The following is a 27,818-nucleotide window of genomic DNA, read 5'->3' as shown; positions in this document are numbered from 1 at the left end:
AGTTTACACAGAGAAAAACACTTGTCACCTCAGCTCACTAGACATGTAGGATCTCACAAAGATTTGCAATGAATTTCCTGAAGGATTTGCAAGGAATTAAGTGCAGAAAATGCAGAACAAAAACAAAGAGAAAAGAGAAGAAACTGAAAGATCTAGATGAAGTTTTTTTTTTAAAAAAGGAGAGAGAAAATAAACATGCATGAGACAAATACAATAACACAAAGAAAGAACACAAGAGAGCTTCATCTAGAGTTGGGCGGTGACATAGTCACCTATGTTAGAGTATATTGACTTAGGAGTAAAGTGAGAACACTTGATCATAGGTCATACTCATCGTTTAAGCTCAAAATGGGGTTACCATTTTTCGTTTAAGCATCTTGATATATTCACATCTTGTTGAGTTGCTTTGACTCATGTCTTGGAGTAAAACTTCTTTAAGATGAAATAACATACCTTGGGTGGTGGTGTGGTTCTTGCTCATGTAGTTGAACTTGTGTGGGTGCTCAAGGTTGATGTAGCTCATCAAGAGTTGGGAGCACCACTTGAAGTTTGAGTTCATCTACCTACATGGGTTAGTTCTTGCAAGGAAGAGCACTTGTGTATCCAAAAATGACAATCATGAAGCTTAACATAGAATTTGTCAAAGGATATGTTTGAATGGTTTTGTGCTTCCTTGTCTTCAACCACTATTGTGTATAGTCTTGGTGATGTAGAGATTGCTCAAGATGTGAGTGAGTCGCAATCTCATGGAATTAGATTCAACCAAGCACCTACATGGGTTAGACAACATGCAAGGTGCAAATATATCTAAGACATAAGATAGTTATCATAAGAGATATATCATGGATTAGTCATAAGCTCATGTCTTGCATGTATTCAATGGAGTTTCTACTCCAAGTTCGAAGCATCAATGATGTTCAATTCTCCTCTCAACCTGCAAAACACTTTCTCATCAAGTGGTTTAGTGAATATATCCGCTAATTGCTTATCGGTGCGAACATGCTTAAGATTGATGTCACCCTTAGCAACATGATCTCGAATGAAATGATGACGAACTTCAATATGCTTAGTTCAAGAATGTTGTACAGGATTATGACCAATTTTGATAACATTTTCATTGTCACAAAGCAGTGGAACATGTTTCACATAAATCCCATAATCTTTAAGAGTTTGGGTCATCCAAAGTAATTGAGCACAACATGAACCAGCGGCAATGTATTCCGCTTCGGCGGTGGATAAGGATACCGAGTTTTGTTTCTTGGAAGACCAAGACACAAGAGATCTACCAAAAAATTGACAAGTACCCGAAGTGGACTTTCTATCAACCTTGTCTCCGGCATAATCCGAGTCGGAATAGCCAACAAGATCAAAAGAAGACCTCTTAGGATACCAACCAAAATTTGGTGTATGGATTAAATATCTCACTATCCTTTTCACAGCCTTAAGATGACAATCTTTAGGAGCAGCTTGATATCGTGCACACATGCACACACTTAGCATAATATCGGGATGTGAAGCACATAGGTATAACAATGAACCAATCATAGAGCGATAAACCTTTTGATCAACCGGTTCATCATCTTTGGTCAAATCATTATGTCCACTAGTAGGCATGGGTGTAGACATACCTTTGCATTCTTGCATATTGAACTTCTTGAATAAGTCCTTGGTGTACTTTGTTTGAGAGACAAATGTACCTTTCTTAGTTTGCTTGATTTGCAAACCGAGAAAGAATTTGAGTTCACTCATCATAGACATCTCAAACTTCTCTGACATTAGCTTTCCAAACTTTTCACTAAAGAGAGGGTTAGTTGAACCAAATATGATATCATCAACATAAATTTGACATACAAATAGTTCTCCATTAACCCTTTTAGTAAAAAGAGTAGAATCAATTTTACTAATTTCAAAACCACTTGTAGTAAGGAACTTGGTCAAGCATTTATACCATGCTCTAGGAGCTTGTTTAAGACCATAAAGAGCTTTGTGAAGTTTGTAAACATGATTTGGTTTCTTAGGATTGATAAAGCCGGGAGGTTGTTTGACATAAACTTCCTCCTCTATTTCACCATTTAAAAAAGCACTTTTAATGTCCATTTGGTACAAGGTGATATTATGGTGATTAGCATAGGCAAGTAAGATGCGAATGGACTCAAGTCTAGCAACGGGAGCATACGTCTCACCATAGTCCATACCTTCGACTTGTGTGTACCCTTGGGCGACGAGACGTGCTTTGTTGCGAACCACTTGTCCATCTTCATCTTGCTTGTTGCGAAACACCCATTTGGTACAAATGATGTTGTGGTTGTTGTCGGACTTCTCAACCAATGTCCAAACTTGGTTTCTCTCAAAATTATGTAGCTCTTCATGCATAGCGTTTATCCAATCCGGATCTTCCAATGCTTCGTCAACCTTCATAGGTTCAATGCTAGAGATGAATGAATAGTTTTCACAAAAGTTAGCTAAACGAGTTTTTGAGCGAGTGATTCTCCCGGTTTGTATATCATTGAGGATTTGCTCGACGGGATGATCTTTGGCAATTCTTGCTCGAACTCGTGAGAGCTTTTGCTTGGGTCTTCGTTGAACATCTTCTTCATCTTGTTCTTCTTCTTGGCCTTCTTCATTGTTGACGTTGTCGTTCTCTTGTCGTGGTGGAGGAGATTGTTGATGTTCGTCTTGATGTATTTCCTCGTTTTCTTCATCTTGGTGTGTCCCACTTGTGGATGCTTCCGTGTCGATTCTTGGTTCACCTTGTCGTGAAGTAGAAGCTTCCACTTGGACGGATGAAGTACTCTCCTTCACCTTCGTTGGACGAATTTTGCCAATGGACAAGTCTTGAATTGCTTCTGAAGGGTCTTTGTCTCCTACATCAATTGGCAATTGCTCTACTTGCGAGCCATTAGATTCATCAAACTTCACATCTACCGTCTCTTCAACCTTTCGGGTGAAATTGTTGTAGACACGGTAAGTGTGAGAGTTTGAGCCATAACCAAGTAGAAAACCTTCATGAGATTTAGGAGCAAACTTTGAACGACGATGCTTATCAAGAATGTAGCACTTTGAGCCGAATACTCAAAAGTATCCAACTTGGGGTTTGTTACCGGTGAGAAGCTCGTATGCCGTCTTGCCGAGTAGCTTGTGAAGATATAAGCGATTTGTTGCGTGACAAGCTGTCTCAACCGCTTCTGCCCAAAAGTGCTTTGGCGTCTTGTATTCATCAAGCATCGTTCTTGCCATTTCGATGAGCGTCCGGTTCTTCCTCTCAACAACTCCATTTTGTTGAGGTGTGTACGTAGCCGAGAACTCGTGTGAAATCCCTTCTTCATCAAGAAAGGTGTCCACATTTGCGTTCTTGAACTCCGTTCCGTTGTCACTCCGAACCTTCTTGATCTTCACATCAAATTGATTTTGGGCCTTCCTAGCGAAGTTTCTGAAGATCTTCTGGACCCGCAACTTGTCATTAAGAAAGAACACCCACGTAAATCTTGAAAAATCATCAACTATAACTAGACCAAAAGAATTTCCACCGAGACTCTTGTAGGCGTTGGGACCAAAAAGATCCATGTGAAGTAGCTCGAGTGGCCTCCTTGTGGTCATGATGTTCTTCACGGGATGTCTTCCTCCAACCTGTTTACCTACTTGACAAGCACTGCAAAGTCTATCCTTATCAAATATGACATCGTTAACTCCAAGGATATGATTTTCTTTAATAAGCTTGTCAAGGTTTCTCATGCCAACGTGACCTAGTCATCTATGCCACAACCAACCTTTTGAGGATTTAGCAACAAAGCAAGTTTTAGGTTGTGCCTTTTTAGAGAAATCGACAATGTAAAGATCACCTCTACGCATACCGGTAAAGACCATTTTATGATTGTCTCGACGAAATACTTGGCAATCTACTTCAGTAAATAGGACATTCAAACCGAAATCAGCAAGTCTAGATAGTGAAAGTAAGTTGTAGCCGAGAGATTCAACGAGCATGACATTTTGAATGGAACTATCATGTGAGATGGGCACCTTAACAAGGCCAACCACTTTACCCTTTGAATTATCACCAAAGGTGACATATTTTCGAGGGCCGTCATTTTCAGCAAGCTCACGAAACATCTCTTCATCTCCGGTCATATGATCAGTACATCCACTATCAAGAACCCATTCCTTTCCTCCTGATTCATATCCCCGAAGATTTGCCATAAGACCAAAATGTCTCATTGCATCATCAAGATCGAAGTCACTATCATCATCATAGTATCCATGTTCATCATGATCTTGTGATCATCATTTCCTAGAGAGGGTAACTCATTAGATAAATGATCATCAAAGTGGTCACTTTTATGAATTCTTATAGCTTTGAATATGATATCATTAATGATTCCAACATCTCCTTTAGCATGCTTAAGATTGGTAAGTTCAAATAGACAATTACCAAAACTAGGATCACTAGAGTTTATCTTACTCAAGGCAATAGATTTATGGAGAATTTCATCCAAAATTTTCAAGGAATGATCGGGAAATCGTTCCTCAAGAAATTTCTATATAGTATAGGCACAATTTAGAGTAGGCAAACTAGCAATCAAATTTTTGGGCAATCCTCTAATGATGAGCTCAATAGTTCTAAGATTGCGAATCATGTCAATATCTTCATCTAGGGTAGGATGCAAAGGATCAATATGAGGTGCACAAGGGCTAGCAATATACTTGTTCAAATGATATTGATTGAAGATTACAAGCATCTCATTTTTTCACTCATGAAAATACTCTCCATAAAGAATAGGCACTCTATGTCTAAGACTCCCTAATGTAGACACATCCATCTTCCTCCAATGGTGATTAAACCAAGGCAATGGAGACCAAAGCTCTGATACCACTTGTAGGATCTAGAAGTAGATGTGTCTAGAGGGGGGTGATTAGACACTTAATGCTAAAGTTGCAATTTTTAAGCTTTTTTGGTTTAAGTGGAGTTTAGGCACAATTTCAACATACACAATACATATCAAGCAAGCATGCAAAGAGTATATGAGCAGCGGAATGTAAAGCATGCAACTTGCAAGAATGTAAAGGGAAGGGTTTGGAGAATTCAAACGCAATTGGAGACACAGATGTTTTTCCCATGGTTCGGATAGGTGGTGCTATCCTACATCCACGTTGATGGAGACTTCAACCCACGAAGGGTAACGGTTGCGAGAGTCCACGGAGGGCTCCACCCACAAAGGGTAACGGTTGCGCGAGTCCACAAAGGGCTCCACCCACGAAGGGTCCACGAAGAAGCAACCACCCACAAAGGGTCCACGAAGAAGCAACCTTGTCTATCCCACCATGGCCATCGCCCACACAGGACTTGCCTCACTAGCGGTAGATCTTCACGAAGTAGGCGATCTCCTTGCCCTTACAAACTCCTTGGTTCAACTCCACAATCTTGTCGGAGGCTCCCAAGTGACACCTAGCCAATCTAGGAGACACCACTCTCCAAGAAGTAACAAATGGTGTGTAGGTAATGAACTCCTTGCTCTTGTGCTTCAAATGATAGTCTCCCCCAACACTCAACTCTCTCTCATAGGATTTGGATTTTGTGGAAAGAAGATTTGAGTGGAAAGCAACTTGGGGAAGGCTAGAGATCAAGATTCATATGGTAGGAATGGAATATCTTGGTCTCAACACATGAGTAGGTGGTTCTCTCTCAGAACATATGAGTTGGAATTGTGTATGTGTTCTGATAGCTCTCTCCACGAATGAAGAGGAGGTGGAGGGGTATATATAGCCTCCACACAAAATCCAACCGTTACACACAGTTTTCCAATCTCGGTGGGACCGAATCAACAAACTCGGTCGGACCGAAAATGTAAACCTAGTGACCGTTAGAGATTTTCGGTGGGACTGCCATGCAACTCGGTAGGACCGATATGGTTAGGGTTTGGGCATAACGTAATCTCGGTGAGACCGATTACACAAACTCGGTGAAACCGAATTTGGTAATTAGCTAACCAGAGAGTTGGTCAGGCAAACTCGGTGGGACCGATTTGCTCTTTCGGTGAGACCAAAAAGTTACAAAAAGGAAACACTGAATTTACATTGCAATCTCGGTGGGACCGATCCGCTCTTTCGGTGAGACCGAAAAGTTACAAAAGTGAAACAGAGAGTTTGCAATCCCATCTCGGTGAGACCGAGATCCCTATCGGTAGAACCGAATTGCTAGGGTTTGGCAGTGGCTTATGAAAAGTGAAACTCGGTGGCGCCGGATAGGAAGAATCGGTAGGACCGAGTTTGGATTAGGGTTTAGGTCATATGTGGAAGTGGGAAAGTAGCTGAGGATTTTGGAGCATATCATTAAGCACATGAAGCAAGAGGCTCATTAAGCAACACCTCATCCCTCCTTGATAGTATTAGCTTTTCCTATGGACTCAATGTGATCTTGGATCATTAAAATGTAAAATAAAGAGTCTTGAGCTTTAAGCTTTAGCCAATCCTTTGTCCTTAGCATTTTGAAGAAGTTCCCACAACCTTTAGTCCATGCCACTCCATTGTTGAACTTATCTGAAACATGCTAGATAGAAATGTTAGTCCAATAAGAGATATGTTGTCATCAATTATCAAAACCACCTAGGGAGCACTTGTGCTTTCAATTTTCAACAACTTTTATCCATAGGGAAAAATTATCATGGCCTCTGTACCTAAGTTATCAAGTACAGGAGCTCGATGACGTGCATTGGTTGCATGCTCCTGGCCTTAAAATAGAGAAACATGCTATCATAATGGGAGCAAAGATTGCGTGCTTTCATTTCAATGCTCTTAATTTTCCAGCCCATTATTTACTTTCCTCGGACATGGTAGAAACTAGATGATACCCCGCACGTTGCTGCGGGTACACTTGTATCTACTACCCCTATAAAAGAAAGAGAGGGCGGAGAACCAAGTCATCCTATCTATCCAAACCTGCAAGCTGAAGGCCTACATTCCTCTAAAACATCAAACACGTTTTATACTTTAATTACCCACCAATACCATTGGGTTAACCCGTTCCGAAAAAACCCACTGCACCACGACCTTTGCCCACGGCACGCACGCACGAACCCCCACACGACGACCTTTCCCACACCCCGCACCTCCTCCTCCCAACGACCAGAGCATGGTCGGGCCTTCGCCGCCGGCCGCCGCCCGCCCATCCACGGCCAAGCCTCCGCCGCCGCTCCACGGCCAAGCCTCCGCCGCCGTTTGCAGCCGCCATGGAATGCCTGGATGTCGTCAAGGTCCCTCTTCTCCTCTCCCAACTGGACTCTTGATTGTTTTGGATTTGGCGGCTCCCCTCACTCACACCCTCCCTCCCTGATGCAGATGCACGCAGGTGCAGCACCTGCAACGGAACGGAAGACCACCGATGCTCTGCTCTTGAGACAACAGATGCACGCAGGTCAGGTCACAGCAGGGAGGGATTTCTGCGAATCTACATACAACTTCAATTAATTTATTAGTACTTGGTGGGTGTGAGAAAACTGAAATTTTTAGATGCATGCTTGCTTGGATGCGTGACACACAACACTGTTTGCTCATCTCAACTCTGTGTTTTTGCTCTGTACCAACATCTTCTGAACTTTGTCTCTGTTCATGAAAATTGTAGAGGCTAGATACATACATAGCAATCGTCAGGCTCCAGTTTTGTACTGACCACTCCAAGGCTTGTTCAACCTGGTGAATCTTTCCTTCATCTGCATCATTTTTCGCTTCAGTCTGTACATCCTCGCCCTCCGCCCGCCGATCCTATTCTCCGCCGCCCGCCTTCCTCTGCTCCTCCTCTGCCGCCAACGATCTCATCTGAGCCAGTAAGTTTTCTTTACATTCAAGTGTGCATTGTTTGAACAACATGCTTGTGGTTCTGTTCTTTCCACACAAGATAATCTGATACATACATGATCCTTCTGGTTATGATTATTTTAGTGCATACATACATGATTCTTCCACACAACAGGAACAATTATTCTGGAACAATTGCCGTATGTGAATTATCATGATCCAACGCCAATGCCACACTCAGCGCTAAAAGGGTTACAGTTTATGAGGACATATTGAATTAGTGAGGATTTCATAAATTGTAGTCCAAGCAACTCAGACATTTGAAGTTTTGTTGCTTACCTTCCCATCCCATTGTGTTGCTATGCTCCTGAAGTTGCCTAACTACAGGAAAGGAGGCCAAAGTTTTGCTATATTGGGTTATCCACAATAGTATCGGCAGCGATGTTTTGTTTTGTCACAACTACTCAAATATATAATCTAAATAATCTAAATATATAATCTGCACATTGTAGTTTGAGTTAAAAAATACCACATTGTAGTTTCAATTATTTTTTTTAAAACCCACGTGTTTTGTTGTTTCAAGAGATTGAGTCATGGGCTGTGAGCAAGCATTATATATTGACATGAAAGGTAGATCTATTTAGATCATGAAGGTTTGCGCACCGTGATGCAAAGGCCGTATGCATCGACGAGGCGAAGGTGGGGCTTACCGGGATGGGTTGAGAGGAGGCAGTGGAGAGAGAAAATGGGAGAGGCGGATGGTGAATATAGGAGGTGAAAAAGGATGCATCTACTTAGTCCTTCTGTTGAATGCATAAAAGGCACCCTGCAGCCTCTCTGCTTGCAAAATAGATGCTCTCTGCTTGGTACACTCATGACATTAAACCTTTCATCTCCAGTTAGAGATGCAACTTGATTTGACCTAAAAAATTCTATTTTTGAGTATTACCTTCTTCCACACCTCTGCAACATCTTCTGAAGCCTCTACTCTTAACCAGTCTGCTGCTAGCGCTTTCTTAAATTTTATACGGGAAAATAATTTAGTACTTTTTTAAAAAAAATTGTGCAAGCTAATATGTTTCAAGATTCATGAAACATATGTTTCAACATTCAAAAGTTTACATAAAAACCATATGCGGCAAAACTGAATGACATTTTAAAATATATAATTTTGACAGAATGAAAAAAAATTCAGTTTCCTCTTCCTCCCTAACTACGCATACTTTATTTCTACAGGTACAGAATATTGCCACTCATCAACATCTGCAACATCTAAGGTCCTTTTCGTCACATATTCATATTTACTTGAGATTCTGCTTACTTTGTTTGCACCATTTAATAATTGAGCTTCTCAATATTGCATGAATATTTCTAATGATGTACGATGTTCCCCATTTCTTTAACATCCCTGGCATGTGTGTGCTCCATTAGTGAATGACAAATTTCTGAATTTTTGTGATGAACAATGTTTATGTTCGTTTAGGCAGCTCACCGGCATCCATCATGGTTTGCTATTTTAGAATTAATCAAGATTACCTTTCAGGCTTCTTCCGTTGCCTAGCTAATTCCCTCCTTGTAGGCCATGTTGTGGTCTGAAATTGAACGTATACATATGATCCTGGTTTTTCTACACCGCCAACTTTACTATTGATTACTCCCAGAACCTTAAGTTGATCTGAATAGACATAGCGAAGTAGATGCAAACTTCAGGATAAAAGCATGTATATCATGGAATGATAGGAAGAGGGCTCTGAGCTAGACATGTTGATTATACTGTTTAATGTTAGCTCCATCAATACTGATACATATACGATTTCCTGTTGTAAATAGGTAAATATTTTGCAAGTAATGTAATTTGGTAAATAAGCTAAAGTATTAACCTTACTGCTATCTCAAAGTATGATGCGATTATTCAGTATCCATTGCCTGATATAGTCAGTCAGAGGCATCAAATCAAATCTCCCCTAAATGATTAAATCATTTAACTGCACATCACAAGTATCAGCCTCCATCTGCCACCAATATTGCAAGAAACAAGGCATGCTGATCTAATAACCATCTTTATATATATTTTTAACCTAACAAGTGAGCTGATGATCAGGAAATCATGTTTAACTATCAATAAGTGATCCCATTTCTTGGCTCAGTGAAGTGATTATGTGGATCTTGTGAGGAAAACAGATAGGCCAATAAGCCTGGGAGGTTGTCTACAGTCACTGGCCTGGTATGTGACCTGCTTGCATCTTTTCCTGATTACCTCACAACTGCAGTTGTCTACGTTTTATGTTAACCATCATTTTATCAATTTAATTCTCGAGTTTGTTTCTCAAGCAAGACAATCCACCAAAGTATCACCCACAGTCCCGTGAAGAAAAATGAGACACACTGTTCTTGCAACTTTCCGTTTTTAGGTGGGATCCCTTGTTGAATTGTTGAACTTTCACATGGATTAGCCTTTTCTCCTGAGACCCTCTCCTGAATATTAGCTAGAGTTCTTTTTAATAGCTTGGTATGCCAGCTGTAAAATATGAACTGATAGCACATGAACTTTGTGTATGTTTGTTACTCTCTTTTAGGCCTTGATGCATTCCAGTCAGAGAAGGTGATGGAGACCCTTAGACAGCTTGCAGAAGATGGGCACACGGTCATATGCTCTATACACCAGCCGAGAGGTTCAGTCTATAGCAAATGTGATGACATTGTGCTACTCTCAGAGGGAGAAGTTGTATATATGGGGCCGGCAAAAGAAGAACCTCTAAAATACTTTGCGTCATTAGGGTTGTTATTCTGTCATCACTTACATTCCTATCTGTCATTTGGTGTTCTCTAAAACATAATATTTTCCATGATTTCCACATATCTCAAATGTATGTACTGCACTTATTTAATTTATAATATAGTTAGCAGGGCTAAGTAATACCAGGCATAGATTGGATTTTGGTAACACATCTCAGTCATTTTGTATTTGACACTGTAGCATGTCACGATCGATTGTTATACACATGGATGATGGATATGGTGATGTGTCAACATTTTAGTATTATTCATGTGGCCAACACGGTACTGAAGCAATTGTTACATAAGTAGGCATAGAGGGAAGTACTCCATCCATAGGCATACATTGGTCCTTCATGTTTTCAGCAGTTCAGGTTGTATTGTACGTCTGATTTTTCACACTTGCTTCAAGCTTAAGTAATTTATCATTTGACTATATGTATCCTTGTTAGGAGAGCCCTGAAATCGAACATTCACGATGCTGGAATTTTTGCACAGTTATTTTTAGCTGTTTACTCCGTGGAACATAACTCAGGCCTATTTTAACTGCTTTGTTTTCAGCCCATATCTTATTCTGCACTTGTACTATTACTGATTACTAACTTGAGTTTGTTTACTTCATTAGGTACCAATGGCCAGGTCATGAGAACCCCGCTGAGTTCTTGGCTGATCTCATTTCCACTGATTATAGCTCAGCTGAAAGTGTACAGTCATCACATAAAAGGATTGAGAACCTAATTGATGATTTTTCAAATAAGGTTCTAATTACTGAATTTAACAGTCCAGTAACACAGTCGGAGGGCTCTGAATTTTCTACCAAACCTGCTCAGAAGTCCACTAGCAAGCAAAGACGTGGTTGGTGGAGACAATTTCGTTTGATATTCAAGAGAGCATGGATGCATGTTTTTCACGGAGCCTTGTCTGATAGTGTCTTCCAGCTTTTTTCCTACTTCTGCCTTGAAATTCGTTGATAGGTTATTTTGGCGTGTGTGTTTAGCTTAAAATAAACCGGACCTATACTGTAGCAAATTCAGGGGATCTATCTTTTCAATATTTACTGTAAGTTGACACTTGGTGGCATGTTGTGCTTTCACCAACTCTGTGGCTGATGTAGCTGCAACATGTAACTACTGCATGAAATGTGTAAGTAAACCAAGTAAACAAGAAAAGGGCTCTTGACGCGAACAAAATAAATTGAACACTTCTAGATTGGTTATTTTCTGAATTTCGAATCTTAGCTTGGGTAGCTTCGAGATATCTGAGCTTAGCTGCCTGAAATCTAAATGGTTGTTTACCTGAAGATTGACTATCTATTAGTTGATTCTGAGAAGTATTTCAGGCTTTTTGTGATGGACCAACAAACAAAGTGAGAGCAAGAATGTATGTTACTTCAACAATTATATTTGGATCAGTGTTCTGGCGAATGGGGAAAACTCAAACTTCCATACAAGATAGGATGGGACTTCTTCAGGTAGAATGTCTTGAATCTATGGAACAAACACATTCTGATATTTGATTTATCTTATAACTGTTCCCATTTTTTCTTAAAGAACAGTTTCTCTAAAAAATGCCTGAGCACCTCCTCATATCTTATAACTGTCTGTTTTCTTTCATTTCACGAGTTAGGTGGCTGCCATAAACACAGCAATGGCTGCTCTGACAAAGACGGTGGGGGTTTTCCCGAAAGAACGAGCTATAGTTGACAGGAACGTGCAAAGGGTTCCTATGCACTAGGACCATATCTCTCTTCTAAGATGCTGGCCGAGATTCCGATTGGAGCAGCATTTCCATTGATATTTGGATCCATTCTCTATCCAATGGCTAAACTTCATCCTACAGTTTCTAGGTCAGTATTATCCTCACATCAAAGTTGAAAGTGTTGCGCGACACCATAGTCCATGCCACATGGTAGAATTTGGCATTGGTTTAGCTTATGCATATTCCTAACAAATATTTCATGCGCCGTATTCTTAACAAATATTTCATGCATAGTGTTGAGCAGGTGAATTTCTACTTTATGTTTCTAATTCTCTTTTTTTTAATGTTTCCATTACTTTTTATTGAAATCTGCTCAATGGGATGAGAAGTGGACCTTTGACTGGAACTATTTTTTACTATTGTTTCTCCAATTTTCCATTCAGGTTTATGTTCCTCACATAACAGCATACATCAAAGCGTGTAGATCTATTTTATAGAAGTCAGTGATCCAATCTTTCTAATGCCTTTTCTTTATGTGGATGCAGCCATTCTTGGAAGAATGCAACTGCAGCTTAATTGGAGTTGAACTGGAGGTAACATTTGGAATTACTTGGAAGTTGGAACACAAGTGGAGTGTGTTATGACGATTGCTCAAAGGAACTTTGGTCATATTGCTTGACAACATGTCAATCACTCTTCTGCAACTCAGATAAAAACAATTTGAATTAAAAAAATGCAAAATCGAGTTTGAGTTGATAGGGTATATATAATATCTGAAAACAAATAGAAAACATGCCAGTGTTCCGAGAATGCAACATCCCAGTCCACGACAAGAAAAAATGATCAGCTAAATTTCTTGACTCATAACAAGAGTCAGTGGCTTGCATTCTCCCAAATGCTTTGTATCATTTGTTGAAATTCTAGACTCCTTTTATTCCATATTGTTGATATCTATGCAACTAGAGCAGCTAAATTATTAAGTGTTTTTTAGTACACCTGATCAAAAACAGTTGTTGACCTTTTGCGAGTGCACCTTTGCAAATACTGGTAGAAAGTTGTGCATCTGTGCCTGCCAAGCTGTAACAGGCAGTGTTCACAGGCTGATATATTTTTTGATTCGGTGATTTGATTGATCACAACCCGACCAGCACAATGTATCTTCTATGGCTTGCACTTTATGTCCACATTTACTATAGTGATGGACTATCTAATGCTCAGCAAAATTTCTACAAGAATACAACTTTCGCTGAAAGCCTATTCTTATATTTGTTTCTATTCTCAACATTCATTTTTATTTGTGTCCTCACTGCGTTCTTCCTTTCTAGGAAACAGATCTATATTTTTTTTTACCATTCAAGGCGTATGTGCACACAGAAGCCGTTTTGCATGTATCTGAATCTTCCTGTCTGGTACTTGTGCTGGGAAGCAAAATGTGAAAACAAAAACCAATACATCCAGATTGTGCATTATTTTGGTGTGTTTTCAGTTTCCATAGCTTTTCATATGAATGTGAATATACATGCCATATTTTCTATTGCAAGGTGCCAGAGGACATGTTGCAGAGAGTATTACCAATTACAATTCAAACTTACTGGAGACAGTTACCACTTGCAATTCACATTATTATGTATTTGGTTTGCTCACTCTTTATCCCCTCGTACTTGTTGATGGTATTGCTCATACTATACTTTTGGCCAACATTGCACGCATGATTTCTAGCAAAGAACATGTGTTATTCTTGTTTAAATAGGGAACATGTGACATTCTTTATTTTTATTTGAATGGGAACATTTTTCTGTTAAGAACAACATTTTGTAAGGCCATCAAAGATGCACGTCAAAGGAGTAAGGCCATGCCCTTTTGGCCGTCCAATGGAAAGCAACAAAGTGAAACCATTCTATGTCCTAATTTTTTCTTGCTTTAAATACTCTTAGCTTTAGCTATATCAGTCAATACGTGCACTGAACGATATGATTACTATGATTTTTTTTTGAGAATTTACTATGAGTGTATTATGAATGGCATTGAGTGTCATTGTCGTATCCTTTTACTGATTTTTCTTTATGGTAATAATGATAAAAAAGAAGCATATTGTGGTGTATGAAATATTATCGTACTACAAGATAGTTTTATATTTTTATACCATTTCCTCTTTAGTATACATGTGTTATATACTTTTGATTGACTTCAATCAGACACGCAAACTGACTTGGACATACGGTCACTTGTTACATACATTTATTAATCTTTAATATTATTTGCACCTTCTTCATTTGTCCTTGTGAATTAGTTTTTTCTTCTACTAAAAACACTATTATTTAGTGAAACATGTGTAGATAATTTTCGCAAAAAGAAGAAACATGTGTAGATTAAAAAAATTCACAAAAAGAAGAAACATGTGTAGATAAAAAAACTATGTAAAACTAGACAACTATTTTCATAATTATTTTGTGGCAATTAAGACGTGCGTTGCACGTGCAAGCTTACTAGTATATTTCTAAAGAACTCTCAGATAAATACATGAACATATATCGAGTAATAGAGCAAGAGTTAAAAGGGTAATCTCTTGCCAAGAACGCAGTGCTTTGCCTCTGTAAAATTTTGAGTTTGAAGTACAAATGCAATAATGGTGTACCATTTTTTAAAAGCGTGATCCAGCACCAGTAGAGTAGGTAAATTAGACAATCTTTTCACACCTTAGCCTAAGTTGCTAGCTTCACACTATTTCTTATGAATAAAGATTCTGAGATGGTATAGAGTATAATCCATGCAGATATTCCTGGAATAACTAACTTGGAATTGCACTAACTAAAACAGGGAGGAATTGTTAATGTAGGATAAAGTCAATCCTGGTTCAAAATTTAACCTGGGCAGAACAAAAGCTAATGCCTGCTTCTTTTATTTTGTTGTTTGGAACAGCGTCATCATCTACTCTTCATAGGAACAATAGAGAAATATATAAAATTTATAACTCTAAATCACCAAAGAGGGTAGTTGTCTCGGACTGAAAAAGCTACCTGTTCATTTTTCCATGCCAAGCTATTGTACCGTACTATATTTAATCCATCATCACATTACACTGGAACAGTTGGAACAAAGAGATACAGAAATAATGGCACGTCATGTAGCCATTAGCATTGCAACAAATTGTAAGATGCAGATATTGAAGCACCCTACTGTCAGAAATAATCCCACATTTTGTAGCCATCAGCTAAACTCAATCAGATAGTTTCCGCATAAATGTAACTGAAAAAACCAACCGATGTAACATGCATTATTGATTGCTGCAAGATATAAAGAAGGATTAACACGCCATGCATTAGATGGCAGAAGGCTAAACATAACAAAAATAGTAGAAGCGAATCCTGAAAGGCACATATGTATGGAAGAAATAGGATTCGTGGGAATACGCAGGTAGAGGAATACCGTGTGGTACAACACATCAGATTGAAGCCCTTGCAATTGTTGGTCTGTTCAGGTCTTGAAGCAAAAGGACTCCTAATAATATTCGCTACCAGGTTGTTCCTCTGTGGCCGAAAGGAGACCCGGGTCGGTTGTCCGGGCGAGAGCGAACCAAGGTGCGGGAGAGCTGTCGAAGGCAACTGGACCAGCAGCCAGAGTCGGAGGAGTCCATCAGCAACAGGACAAGATTTCTGTAGAACAGGTTACAACATCTTGCCAGTTTTTGTTTATGCTTATGATTGAACCGCTGCTACTGATTAACAACGTGCATACAGTAACTTCAGAGACGCGAGAATGGTGCAGCGGGAACATAGGTAATACAGTAACTTATGTAACTTCCGGACAGGATGTGAAGGGGATCACCGGTGCGGGAGATGCGAAGGTCGAACTCGAGATGTTGATGTAGAGGTTGCAGCCGAGGCCAGCTTGGTCGGGGCGGTTGATGATGATTACGTTGTCTTCCGCCGCCGCCAGCTCCATCACCATCATGACCTCCACCCCCGGCCCGCCGCCGCCGCGCCCCGAAGATCTCCTCGCCATCGGCATCGCCTGGGATCCCGACCCAGATCCTCTCCTCCCCTCCCCCCCTTCTCTCGCATGTTCTCGTTGGTTTCATGGCTGAGTGTATTTTTCTTTTGCTGGACGACGGGTGGTGTGAGGCCGGAGCCGAGGCAGACCGGCGATCGTTCCGAAGCAGGAGAGAGGCGATTGCCACATAGCCGCCACAACCACCTGGAAAGGACTGGATTTTTTCTGGATGGAGAGAGGGCTCGATGGATTGAAATTTGAGAGACCCGAGAGCACGCTCATTATATGGACACGGAGCAAAGGGCTCATGTGAGAGATGAAGGGCCTATGGGATAGTGGATGGAAGATGGAGAGGCCCTGGTTTCGTCTTCCATGTTAAAAGAGTGGGATGAAGCGTCGGTACAGAGAAGAAGAAATCGTTTTAATTTTTTTTAAGGAACTGAAATCGATTTAATACGTGGACCTATTTGATGACATGGACAGCTTGCAACGATGTGGCACATCGATGATGTGGACGGTGTGCATGATGAGAGAATAGGAAGTAGTGGGGAGCAACTTCTTAAGAATGGTAGATGGGAACAAGACAACGAGACCTACTACTATAATGGAGAGACAAAATAGCGTTTTTAATACTATATATGAAAACTGCCTATTGTACCCAACATGCTATTTAAAAGCATGAAATTGGGGGGTAAGACAACAAAAGTAATTTAAGTGAGCTGGTTAATGGGCCATAGCTTAGTTATGAGATACTCATGTCCGAGTCCAAAGGCACCCCACACACACATCAAATTTATTTTCTATTTTTTTGGTGTAGATGCAAAGGAGAAGTTATACGATAAAAGAATATGTAACATGCCATTTAGCACATAAAAGAGTTAGCTGGGCTGGTTATCGATAGGAGAATGCACGCAGCAGGTGCAAGGATCGGATCTCACTGCTGCTCATTTTTTTGCGAAAAATGAAAAGCGGGCGGAAGGTGGAGCGCTGGAGCCGATCGACTCGTTCGGATCTATCGACAAGGTGAGAACGTTCGGAAATTACAATTCCCCTTGATTAATATATAGATATAAAATATTTAACAAATATAAACAGCGTAATAGAGTTCAAATTATCATCCATATTTGCATGTTGAGGTGAGTCTTTTTCATGCATGTTGCACCATGAGGTGACATGCTTACATGTTTGAGAGGATTTTGTAAGTGGGTGCTCTCAAAATTGACCTGTGAGGGGACACCTGACCTGAAATTTGTCCATCAGGGAAACTATAAAAGGAAGGTGAAACCCCGGGTACTTATCCATTCCAGATTTCATAAGTGCGCCTTTTTTTTGAGAGAGAACGTCGGCATTTATTGATTAAGCAAACAAGTTACAAAGAGTCTTCCGGATACAATCCGGAGCAGAATGAAAAATACATAGACTCGAAGAGTTCAAACTAGATCTAGCTAATACATGAGCTAAAACATTGCGATGCCGACGAACATGCTTGAAAGTCACAGACGAAAGAGCTCTAGTTGTCATCTTAATATCAGCAACAATTGATCCCACAAAGGAGCGGTCACGGGATGAAGAATTCAGCCTTTGCACTACGGAAAGGCAGTCCGAGTGAAAGATCACATCAGTGTAGTTCTCATCTCGAACCAACCTCGCCGCCCGTCGAAGAGCCCAAGCCTCCACCACTTCAGGATCAGTAACACCATTCAGAAGTTCAGAAGCAGTAGCTATGCATTGACCGGAGTGGTCCAGAACCACCACACCAGCGCAAGATTTACCCAACTCCCGTGAAACAACAACGTCCGAAGAAACCAACAGCGTACCTGGCGGCGGCGGATACCACATAGAGCTGGAAGCAGGGGTCTCACGCCTAGTTGCAGAGGTAGGCTTGTACAGGTGCTGGAAGATCATTTCCAAGTAAGCACGCGCCCTTGCAGCCGTGCGTTGGGGATGAGGAGCTTCAGGTTCATTCCTAGCAGAGTTGCGTGCCTCCCATATATGCCAAAAGATGATATTCATTATAGTAGCATCACGCTCGGATCCGCGCGAGAGAAAATCAAACAACCACTGCTTCGGCAACGCAAAGGAAGATCGAGACAGCTTGATCCCCATGGACCCTTTGAGAACATCCCAAATTGCTCGAGCGTGTGCACAGAACAGCAGTGCATATTCAACACTCTCCTGCCGGCCGCAGAAACAACAGTCGGTCCGCGTCGGAACCTGGCGTCGAAGCATTTGCTCACCCGAAGGCAAGCAGTTGTGAGCAAATCGCCACAGCACGATCTTCATTTTGTTTGGAGCCTTGACTTTCCACAACTCCTTCCACAATCTCTCCTCTGAATGCCACTCGGAGTGTTGGCCCTTACCATTGCAGTTGCGGGCTGTCAGGAAGCCAGACGTCCTCGCCATGTTGTAGGCAGACTTAACAGAGTACTCGCCCAGTTTGGTAAATGGCCAGCGAGCAAAATCAGAGCTGCCAATGCTGCAGATTGGAACTTGGAGGATTTTGTTGGCCACATCATCCGAGAAGAAGGCCCTCACTGACTCCTCATTCCAAGTCCCACTTTCCTCATCAAGCAAACAGTGGACTTTGGCTGAAGCAGGTATGGGGTAAAGAGGCCGGAGAAGTGCAGGAGGGATGGAGGGGATCCAATAGTCAGTCAAAATGTGAGTACTCCTTCCATCCCCAATACCCCACTGAATCCCCATCTTCAGAAGATCACGACCATGCAGAATTGCACGCCATGTCGCTGAGGCTGTACGAGGAGCCGAAGCGTTCCAGAAATCACCATTTGGAAAATACCTCCCCTTCAAAACCCGCGCACAGAGCGAAAGAGGAGCAGTAAGAAGTCTCCACCCTTGCTTCCCAAGCATCGCCTGATTGAACAACCCCATGTCGCGGAAACCCATGCCCCCAAGGGACTTAGGTGTCGAGAGCCAATCCCATGAACGCCAGTGAATTTTCTTTTTCCCATCTTCTCGTCCCCACCATTGATCGGCCACAATCTGGTGGAACTTTTCACACGTAGCTACTGGAAGCGGAAAACAACTGGCGATGAAGGTCGGAATAGCTTGTGTTTTTGACTTTAGCAAAGTTTCAGTTGCTGCTCTAGACATAGGCCGATCAGACCAGCCGTGAATGTTTTGCCAAGCTTTGTCAGGTAGGAACTTGAAAGTGCACGTCGGCGATCTCCCAACCTCGGTGGGCATACCAAGGTAGGAATCCTGAAAAGCCTCATTGTTGATGCCCAACTGCGATTTAACTCTGCTCTTAACATTAACCGGGCAGTGCCTCCCAAAGAAAACCGATGATTTCTCCTTGTTGATCAATTGGCCCGACCCAGCGCAGTATAAACTGAGGACTGCCTCCAATGAATCCACAATCTGAGAATCGCTCTTAGCAAAGAAGATGCTATCGTCTGCAAATAGGAGGTGTGAGATAGGTGGGCCTTGACGACCATTATGAATCCCATGTAGCGCACCACAACTCTCCCTTTGAAAAAGCAGACAGGACAATCCTTCTTTGCATAAGAGGAATAGGTATGGACTGATTGGATCCCCTTGTCGAATACCTCGGGATGGAACCACAGGATCAGTGAGCTCCCCATTTACCCTGACCGCGTATCGAACATTGGTCACACATCTCATCACTGCCTCAATCCAAGCAGGAGCAAAACCCAACTTGCTTAAACATCGGTGGAGGTAGCTCCATTCAACCCGATCGTAAGCCTTCATCATGTCAACCTTCAACGCAAAGAACGGCTTCTTCACCCTCTGTTGTCGGATGGTATGCAAGCACTCATATGCAATCAAGGTGTTGTCAGTAATCAATTGTTGGAAATATGCCCTAGAGGCAATAATAAATTGATTATTATTATATTTCCTTGTTCGTGATAATCGTTTATTATCCATGCTATAATTGTATTGATAGGAAACTCAGATACATGTGTGGATACATAGACAACACCTGTCCCTAGTAAGCCTCTAGTTGACTAGCTCGTTGATCAATAGATGGTTATGGTTTCCTAACCATGGACATTGGATGTCGTTGATAACGGGATCACATCATTAGGAGAATGATGTGATGGACAAGACCCAATCCTAAGCATAGCACTGGATCGTGTAGTTCGTATGCTAAAGCTTTTCTAATGTCAAGTATCATTTCCTTAGACCATGAGATTGTGCAACTCCCGGATACCGTAGGAGTGCTTTGGGTGTATCAAACGTCACAACGTAACTGGGTGACTATAAAGGTGCACTACAGGTATCTCCGAAAGTGTCTGTTGGGTTGGCACGAATCGAGACTGGGATTTGTCACTCCGTGTAAACGGAGGAGAGGTATCTCTGGGCCCACTCGGTAGGACATCATCATAATGTGCACAATGTGATCAAGGAGTTGATCACGGGATGATGTGTTACGGAACGAGTAAAGAGACTTGCCGGTAACGAGATTGAACAAGGTATCGGGATACCGACGATCGAATCTCGGGCAAGTATCGTACCGATAGACAAAGGGAATTGTATACGGGATTGATTAAGTCCTTGACATCGTGGTTCATCCGATGAGATCATCGTGGAACATGTGGGAGCCAACATGGGTATCCAGATCCCGCTGTTGGTTATTGACCGGAGAACGTCTCGGTCATGTCTGCATGTCTCCCGAACCCGTAGGGTCTACACACTTAAGGTTCGATGACGCTAGGGTTATAAAGGAAGTTTGTATGTGGTTACCGAATGTTGTTCGGAGTCCCGGATGAGATCCCGGACGTCACGAGGAGTTCCGGAATGGTCCGGAGGTAAAGATTTATATATGGGAAGTCCTGTTTTGGTCACCGGAAGAGTTTCGGGGTTTATCGGTAACGTACCGGGACCACCGGGAGGGTCCCGGGGGTCCACCAAGTGGGGCCACCAACCCCGGAGGCTTGCATGGGCCAAGAGTGGTGAGGGACCAGCCCCTTAGTGGGCTGGTGCGCCTCCCACAAGGGCCCATGGCGCCTAAGAGGTGGGAAGGGGGCAAACCCTAAAGGGGATGGGCCTTAGGGCCCATCTAGCTGCGCCTCCCTCCCCTCTCCCCTCTTGGCCGCCACCCCTTTGCCATCTAGGGCTGCCGCCCCCCTAGGGGTGGGAACCCTAGAGGGGGCGCACCCTCCTCCCTCTCCCCTATATATAGTGAGGCATGGGGCTGCCCATAACACACGTGATTCGATCTCTCGTTGGTGCAGCCCTGCATCTCTCTCTCCCTCCTCTTCTGTGGTGCTTGGCGAAGCCCTGCAGGATAGCCACGCTCCTCCATCACCACCACGCCGTTGTGCTGCTGCTGGATGGAGTCTTCCTCAACCTCTCCCTCTCTCCTTGCTGGATCAAGGCGTGGGAGACGTCACCGGGCTGTAACGTGTGTTGAACGCGGAGGTGCCGTGCGTTCGGCACTAGGTCATCGGTGATTTGAATCACGACGAGTACGACTCCATCAACCCCGTTCACTTGAACGCTTCCGCTTAGCGATCTACAAGGGTATGTAGATGCACTCTCCTTCCCCTCGTTGCTGGTCTCTCCATAGATAGATCTTGGTGACACGTAGGAAAATTTTGAATTTATGCTACGTTCCCCAACAGTGGCATCATGAGCTAGGTCTATTGCGTAGATTCTATGCACGAGTAGAACACAAAGTATTTGTGGGCGTTGATCTTGTTCAATATGCTTGCCGTTACTAGTCTTATCTTGATTCGTCGGCATCGTGGGATGAAGCGGCCCGGACCGACCTTACACGTACTCTTACGTGAGACAGGTTCCACCGACTGACATGCACTAGTTGCATAAGGTGGCTAGCGGGTGTCTGTCTCTCCTACTTTAGTCGGATCGGATTCGATGAACAGGGTCCTTATGAAGGGTAAATAGAAATTGGCATATCACGTTGTGGTCTTTGCGTAGGTAAGAAACGTTCTTGCTAGAAACCCATAGCAGCCACGTAAAACATGCAAACAACAATTAGAGGACGTCTAACTTGTTTTTGCAGGGTATGCTATGTGATGTGATATAGCCAAAAGGATGTGATGAATGATATATGTGATGTATGAGATTGATCATGTTCTTCTAATAGGAATCACGACTTGCATGTCGATGAGTATGACAACCGGCAGGAGCCATAGGAGTTGTCTTAATTTATTTATGACCTGCGTGTCAACATAAACGTCATGTAACTACTTTACTTTATATCTAACCGTTAGCTATAGTAGTAGAAGTAATAGTTGACGAGACAACTTCATGAAGACACGATGATGGAGATCATGATGATGGAGATCATGGTGTCATGCCGGTGACAAGATGATCATGGAGCCCCAAGATGGAGATCAAAGGAGCTATATGATATTGGCCATATCATGTCACTATTTGATTGCATGTGATGTTTATCATGTTTATACATCTTATTTGCTTAGAACGACGGTAGTAAATAAGATGATCCCTCATTAAAATTTCAAGAAGTGTTCTCCCCTAACTGTGCACCGTTGCTACAGTTCGTCGTTTCGAAGCACGCCGTGATGATCGGGTGTGATAGACCCTTACGTTCACATACAACGGGTGTAAGACAGTTTTACACATGCAAAACACTTAGGGTTAACTTGACGAGCCTAGCATGTACAGACATGGCCTCGGAACACAGAAGACCGAAAGGTCGAGCATGAGTCGTATAGAAGATACGATCAACATGAAGATGTTCACCGACGTTGACTAGTCCGTCTCACGTGATGATCGGACACGGCCTAGTTGACTCGGATCATGTAATCACTTAGATGACTAGAGGGATGTCTATCTGAGTGGGAGTTCATAAGATGAACTTAATTATCCTGAACATAGTCAAAAGATCTTCGCAAATTATGTCGTAGCTCGCACTTCAGTTCTACTGTTTAGTTATGTTCCTAGAGAAAAATTAGTTGAAAGTTGATAGTAGCAATTATGCGGACTAGGTCCGTAAACTGAGGATTGTCCTCATTGCTTCATAGAAGGCTTATGTCCTTAATGCACCGCTCAGTGTGCTGAACCTCGAACGTTGTTTGTGGATGTTGCGAACATCTGACATACACATTTTGATAACTACGTGATAGTTCAGTTAAACGGTTTAGAATTGAGGCACCGAAGACGTTTTGAAACGTCGCGAAACATATGAGATGTTTTGAGGGCTGAAATTGGGATTTCAGGCTCGTGCCCACGTCAAGAGGTATAAGACCTCCGACGATTTTCTTAGCCTGCAAACTAAGGAGAAAAGCTCAATTGTTGAGCTTGTGCTCAGATTGTCTGAGTACAACAATCATTTGAATCGAGTGGGAGTTGATCTTCCAGATGAGATAGTGATGTTTCTCCGAAGTCATTACCACCAAGCTGCTAGAGCTTCGTGATGAACTATGATATATCAGGGACATATATGATGATCCTTGAGATATTCGCGATGTTTGACACCGCGAAAGTAGAAATCAAGAAGGAGCGTCAATTGTTGATGGTTGGGGAAACCACTAGTTTCAAGAAGGGCAAGGGCAAGCAGGGATACTTCATGAAACGGCAAATCAGCTGCTGCTCTAGTGAAGAAACCCAAGGTTGAACCCAAACCCGAGACTAAGTGCTTCTGTAATAAGAGGAACAGCCACTGGAGCAGAATTACCCTAGATACTTGGTAGATAAGAAGGCTGTCGATAGAAGTATATTGGATATACATTATGTTAATGTGTACTTTACTAGTACTCCTAGTAGCACCAGGGTATTAGATACCGGTTCGGTTGCTAAGTGTTAGTAACTCGAAATAAAAGCTACGGAATAGACGGAGACTAGCTAAAGGTGAGCTGACGATATGTGTTGGAAGTGTTTCCAATGTTGATATAATCAAATATCGTACGCTCCTTCTACCATCGAGAATGGTGTTTGTGTTGAGCATAGACATGATTGGATTATGTCTATCGCAATACGGTTATTCATTTAAGGAGAATAATGGTTACTCTGTTTATTTGAATAATACCTTCAATGGTCTTACACCTAAAATGAATGGTTTATTGAATCTCGATCGTAGTGATACACATGTTCATGCCAAAAGATAGTAATGATAGTACCACCTACTTGTGGCACTGCCACGTAAGTCATATCGGTATAAAACGCATGAAGAAGCTCCATGTTGATGGATCTTTGGGCTCACTCGTTTTTGAAAGGTTTGAGACATGCGAACCATGTCTATTGGTGTATATGCATGAAGAAACTCCATGCAAATGGACCATTTGGACTCACTTGATTTTGAATCACTTGAGACATGCAAATCATGCCACATGGGCAAGATGACTGAAAGCCTCGTTTCCAGTAAAATGGAACTAGAAAGCAACTTGTTGGAAGTAATACATTTTGATATGTGCAATCCAATGAGTGCTGAGGCATGTAGTGGATATCATTATGTTCTTACTTCACAGATGATTTGAGTAGATGTTGAGTATATTTACTTGATGAATCACGAGTCTGAATTATTGAAAGGTTCAAGTAAGTTCAGGGTGAAGTTGAAAGATCGTCGTGACAAGAGGATAAAAGATCTATGATATGATCATAGAGTTGAATATCTGAATTGCGAGTTTGGCACGGAATTAAGACATTGTGGAAATTGTTTCACAACTAATACAGCCTGGAACACCATAGTGTGATGGTGTGTCCGAACATCATAACTGCACCCTATTGGATATGATGCATACCATGATGTTTCTTATCGAATTACCACGATAGTTTATGGGTTAAGCATTAGAGACAACCACATTCACTTTAAATAGGGCACCACGTAATTCCGATGAGATGACACTGTATGAACTATGGTTTAGAGAAACCTAAGCTGTCATTTCTTAAAAGTTTGGGGCTGCGACGCTTATGTGGAAAAGTTTCAGGCCGATAAGCTCGAACCCAAAGCGGATAAATGCATCTTCATAGGACAACCCAAAAACAGTTGGGTATACCTCCTGTCTCAGATCCAAAAGCAATAAGGGATTGTTTCTACAATCGGGTCCTTTCTTGAGGAAAAGTTTCTCTCGAAAGAATTGAGTGGGAGGGTGGTGGAGACTTGATGAGGTTATTGAACCGTCTCTTCAACTAGTGTGTGGCAGGGCACAGGAAGTTGTTCCTGTGGCACCTACACCAATTGAAGTGGAAGCTTATGATAGTGATCATGAAACTTCGGATCAAGTCACTACCAAACCTCGTGGGATGACAAGGATGCGTACTACTTCGGAGTGGTACATAATCCTGTCTTGGAAGTCATGTTGCTAGACAACAATGAACCTACAAGCTATGGAGAAGTGATGGTGGGCCCGGATTCTGATAAATGGCTCGAGGCCATAAAATCCGAGAAAGGATCCATGTATGAAAACAAAGTGTAGACTTTGGCAGAACAACTCGATGGACGTAAGGCTGTTGAGTGTAGATGGATTTTAAAAGGAAGACGGACAATGATGGTAAATGTCACCATTAAGAAAGCTCGACTTGTCGTTAAGATGTTTTCTGACAAGTTCAAGGAGTTGACTACGGTGAGATTTTCTCACTCGTAGCGATGCTAAGAGTCTGTTGGAATTATATTAGCAGTCACTGCATTATTTATGAAATCTTGCAGATAGGATGTCAAAACATTGTTTCCTCGACGATTTTCTTGAGGAAAGGTTGTATGTGATACAACCGAAAGGTTTTGTCAATCCTGAAAAGATGCTAATAAGGATGCAAAGCTCCAGCAATCCTTCTGAGGACTGGAGTGAGCATCTCGGAGTTGGAATGTACACTTTGATGAGATGATCAAAGATTTTGGGTTTATACAAAGTTTATGAGAAACTTGTATTTCCAAAGAAGTGAGTGGGAGCACTATAGAATTTCTGATAAGTATATATTGACATATTGTTGATCAGAAATGACGTAGAATTTCTGGAAAGCATATAGGGTTATTTGAAAGTGTTTTCAATGGAAAACCTGGATTAAGCTACTTGAGCATTGAGCATCAAGATCTATAAGGATAGATCAAAACGCTTAATGGTACTTTCAAATGAGCACATACCTTGACATGATCTTGAAGTTGTTCAAGATGGATCAGTCAAAGAAGGAGTTCTTGCCTGAATTGTAAGGTATGAAGTTAAGACTTAAAGCTCGACCATGGCAGAATAGAGAGAAAGGACGAAGGTCGTCCCCTATGCTTAAGACGTAGGCTCTACAGTATGCTATGCTGTGTACCGCACCTGAAGTGTGCCTTGCCATGAGTCGGTCAAGGGGTACAAGAGTGATCCAAGAATGGATCACAAGACAGCGGTCAAAGTTATCCTTAGTAACTAGTGGACTAAGGAATTTTCTCGATTGTGGAGGTGGTAAAAGAGTTCGTCGTAAAGGGTTACGCCGATGCAAACTTTGACACTAATCCAGATTATTCTGAGTAGTAAACTGGATTCGTATAGTAGAACAGTTATTTGGAATAGCTCCAAATAGAACGTGATAGCTACATCTAGGAGATGACATAGAGATTTGTAAAGCACACACAAATCTGAAAGGTTCAGACCCGTTGACTAAAACCTCTCTCACAAGCAACATGATCAAACCCAGAACTCATTGAGTGCTAATCACATAGTGATGTGAACTAGATTATTGACTCTAGTAAACTCTTTGGATGTTGGTTACATGGCGATGTGACCTGTGAGTGTTAATCACATGGCGATGTGAACTAGATTATTGACTCTAGTGCAAGTGGGAGACTGTTGGAAATATTTGGAAATATGCCCTAGAGGCAATAATAAATTGATATTATTATATTTCCTTGTTCATGATAATCGTTTATTATCCATGCTATAATTGTATTGATAGGAAACTCAGATACATGTGTGGATACATAGACAACACCATGTCCCTAGTAAGCCTCTAGTTGACTAGCTCGTTGATTAATAGATGGTTACGGTTTCCTGACCATGGACATTGGATGTCATTGATAACGGGATCACATCATTAGGAGAATGATGTGATGGACAAGACCCAATCCTAAGCCTAGCACAAGATCGTGTAGTTCGTATTGCTAAAGCTTTTCTAATGTCAAGTATCATTTCCTTAGACCATGAGATTGTGCAACTCCCGGATACCGTAGGAGTGCTTTGGGTGTGCCAAACGTCACAACGTAACTGGGTGGCTATAAAGGTGCACTACAGGTATCTCCGAAAGTGTCTGTTGTGTTGGCACGAATCGAGACTGGGATTTGTCACTCCGTGTAAACGGAGAGGTATCTCTGGGCCTAACTCGGTAGGACATCATCATATGCGCAATGTGACCAAGGAGTTGATCACGGGATGATGTGTTACGGAACGAGTAAAGAGACTTGCCGGTAACGAGATTGAACAAGGTATCGGATACCGACGATCGAATCTCGGGCAAGTACATACCGCTAGACAAAGGGAATTGTATACGGGATTGATTAAGTCCTTGACATCGTGGTTCATCCGATGAGATCATCGTGGAACATGTGGGAGCCAACATGGGTATCCAGATCCCGCTGTTGGTTATTGACCGGAGAACGTCTCGGTCATGTCTGCATGTCTCCCGAACCC

The 27,818-nt window shown here is 41.9% G+C and overlaps 1 protein-coding gene and 2 long non-coding RNA genes across 3 annotated transcripts; all 3 read left to right on the top strand.

Annotated features, from left to right (window-relative positions):
- The first annotated feature begins 6,499 nt into the window (after positions 1 to 6,499).
- LOC125537407 lies at positions 6,500 to 9,212 on the top strand. The gene is made up of 4 exons (XR_007295857.1): positions 6,500 to 7,244; positions 7,330 to 7,405; positions 7,613 to 7,814; positions 9,022 to 9,212. It is a non-coding gene; the product is annotated as an uncharacterized LOC125537407 (long non-coding RNA).
- Positions 9,213 to 9,367: 155 nt separating this feature from the next.
- On the top strand, positions 9,368 to 11,531 carry LOC125536842 (ABC transporter G family member 7-like). The gene is made up of 5 exons (XM_048700127.1): positions 9,368 to 9,375; positions 9,938 to 10,009; positions 10,117 to 10,196; positions 10,362 to 10,563; positions 11,186 to 11,531. The coding sequence occupies exons 1-5, from the start codon at positions 9,368 to 9,370 to the stop codon at positions 11,529 to 11,531; spliced, it is 708 nt and encodes a 235-aa protein (XP_048556084.1).
- A 359-nt stretch (positions 11,532 to 11,890) lies between these two features.
- On the top strand, positions 11,891 to 12,938 carry LOC125537406. The gene is made up of 3 exons (XR_007295856.1): positions 11,891 to 12,031; positions 12,187 to 12,406; positions 12,804 to 12,938. It is a non-coding gene; the product is annotated as an uncharacterized LOC125537406 (long non-coding RNA).
- Positions 12,939 to 27,818: the final 14,880 nt, after the last annotated feature.

This window comes from Triticum urartu, chromosome 2, assembly GCF_003073215.2.
Source record: "Triticum urartu cultivar G1812 chromosome 2, Tu2.1, whole genome shotgun sequence".
NCBI lineage: Eukaryota > Viridiplantae > Streptophyta > Magnoliopsida > Poales > Poaceae > Triticum > Triticum urartu.
The sequence above is the reverse complement of the archived record's forward strand: the minus strand, read 5'-3'. Positions and strand labels throughout refer to the sequence as shown.

Excerpts from the sequence above, each read along its gene's own strand:
- LOC125536842 (XM_048700127.1), top strand. Across the intron at positions 10,010-10,116 it reads TGTCTACAGTCACTGGCCTG|CAAGACAATCCACCAAAGTA; the intron begins GTATGTGACCTG and ends TTGTTTCTCAAG. Across the intron at positions 10,197-10,361 it reads TTGCAACTTTCCGTTTTTAG|GCCTTGATGCATTCCAGTCA; the intron begins GTGGGATCCCTT and ends ACTCTCTTTTAG.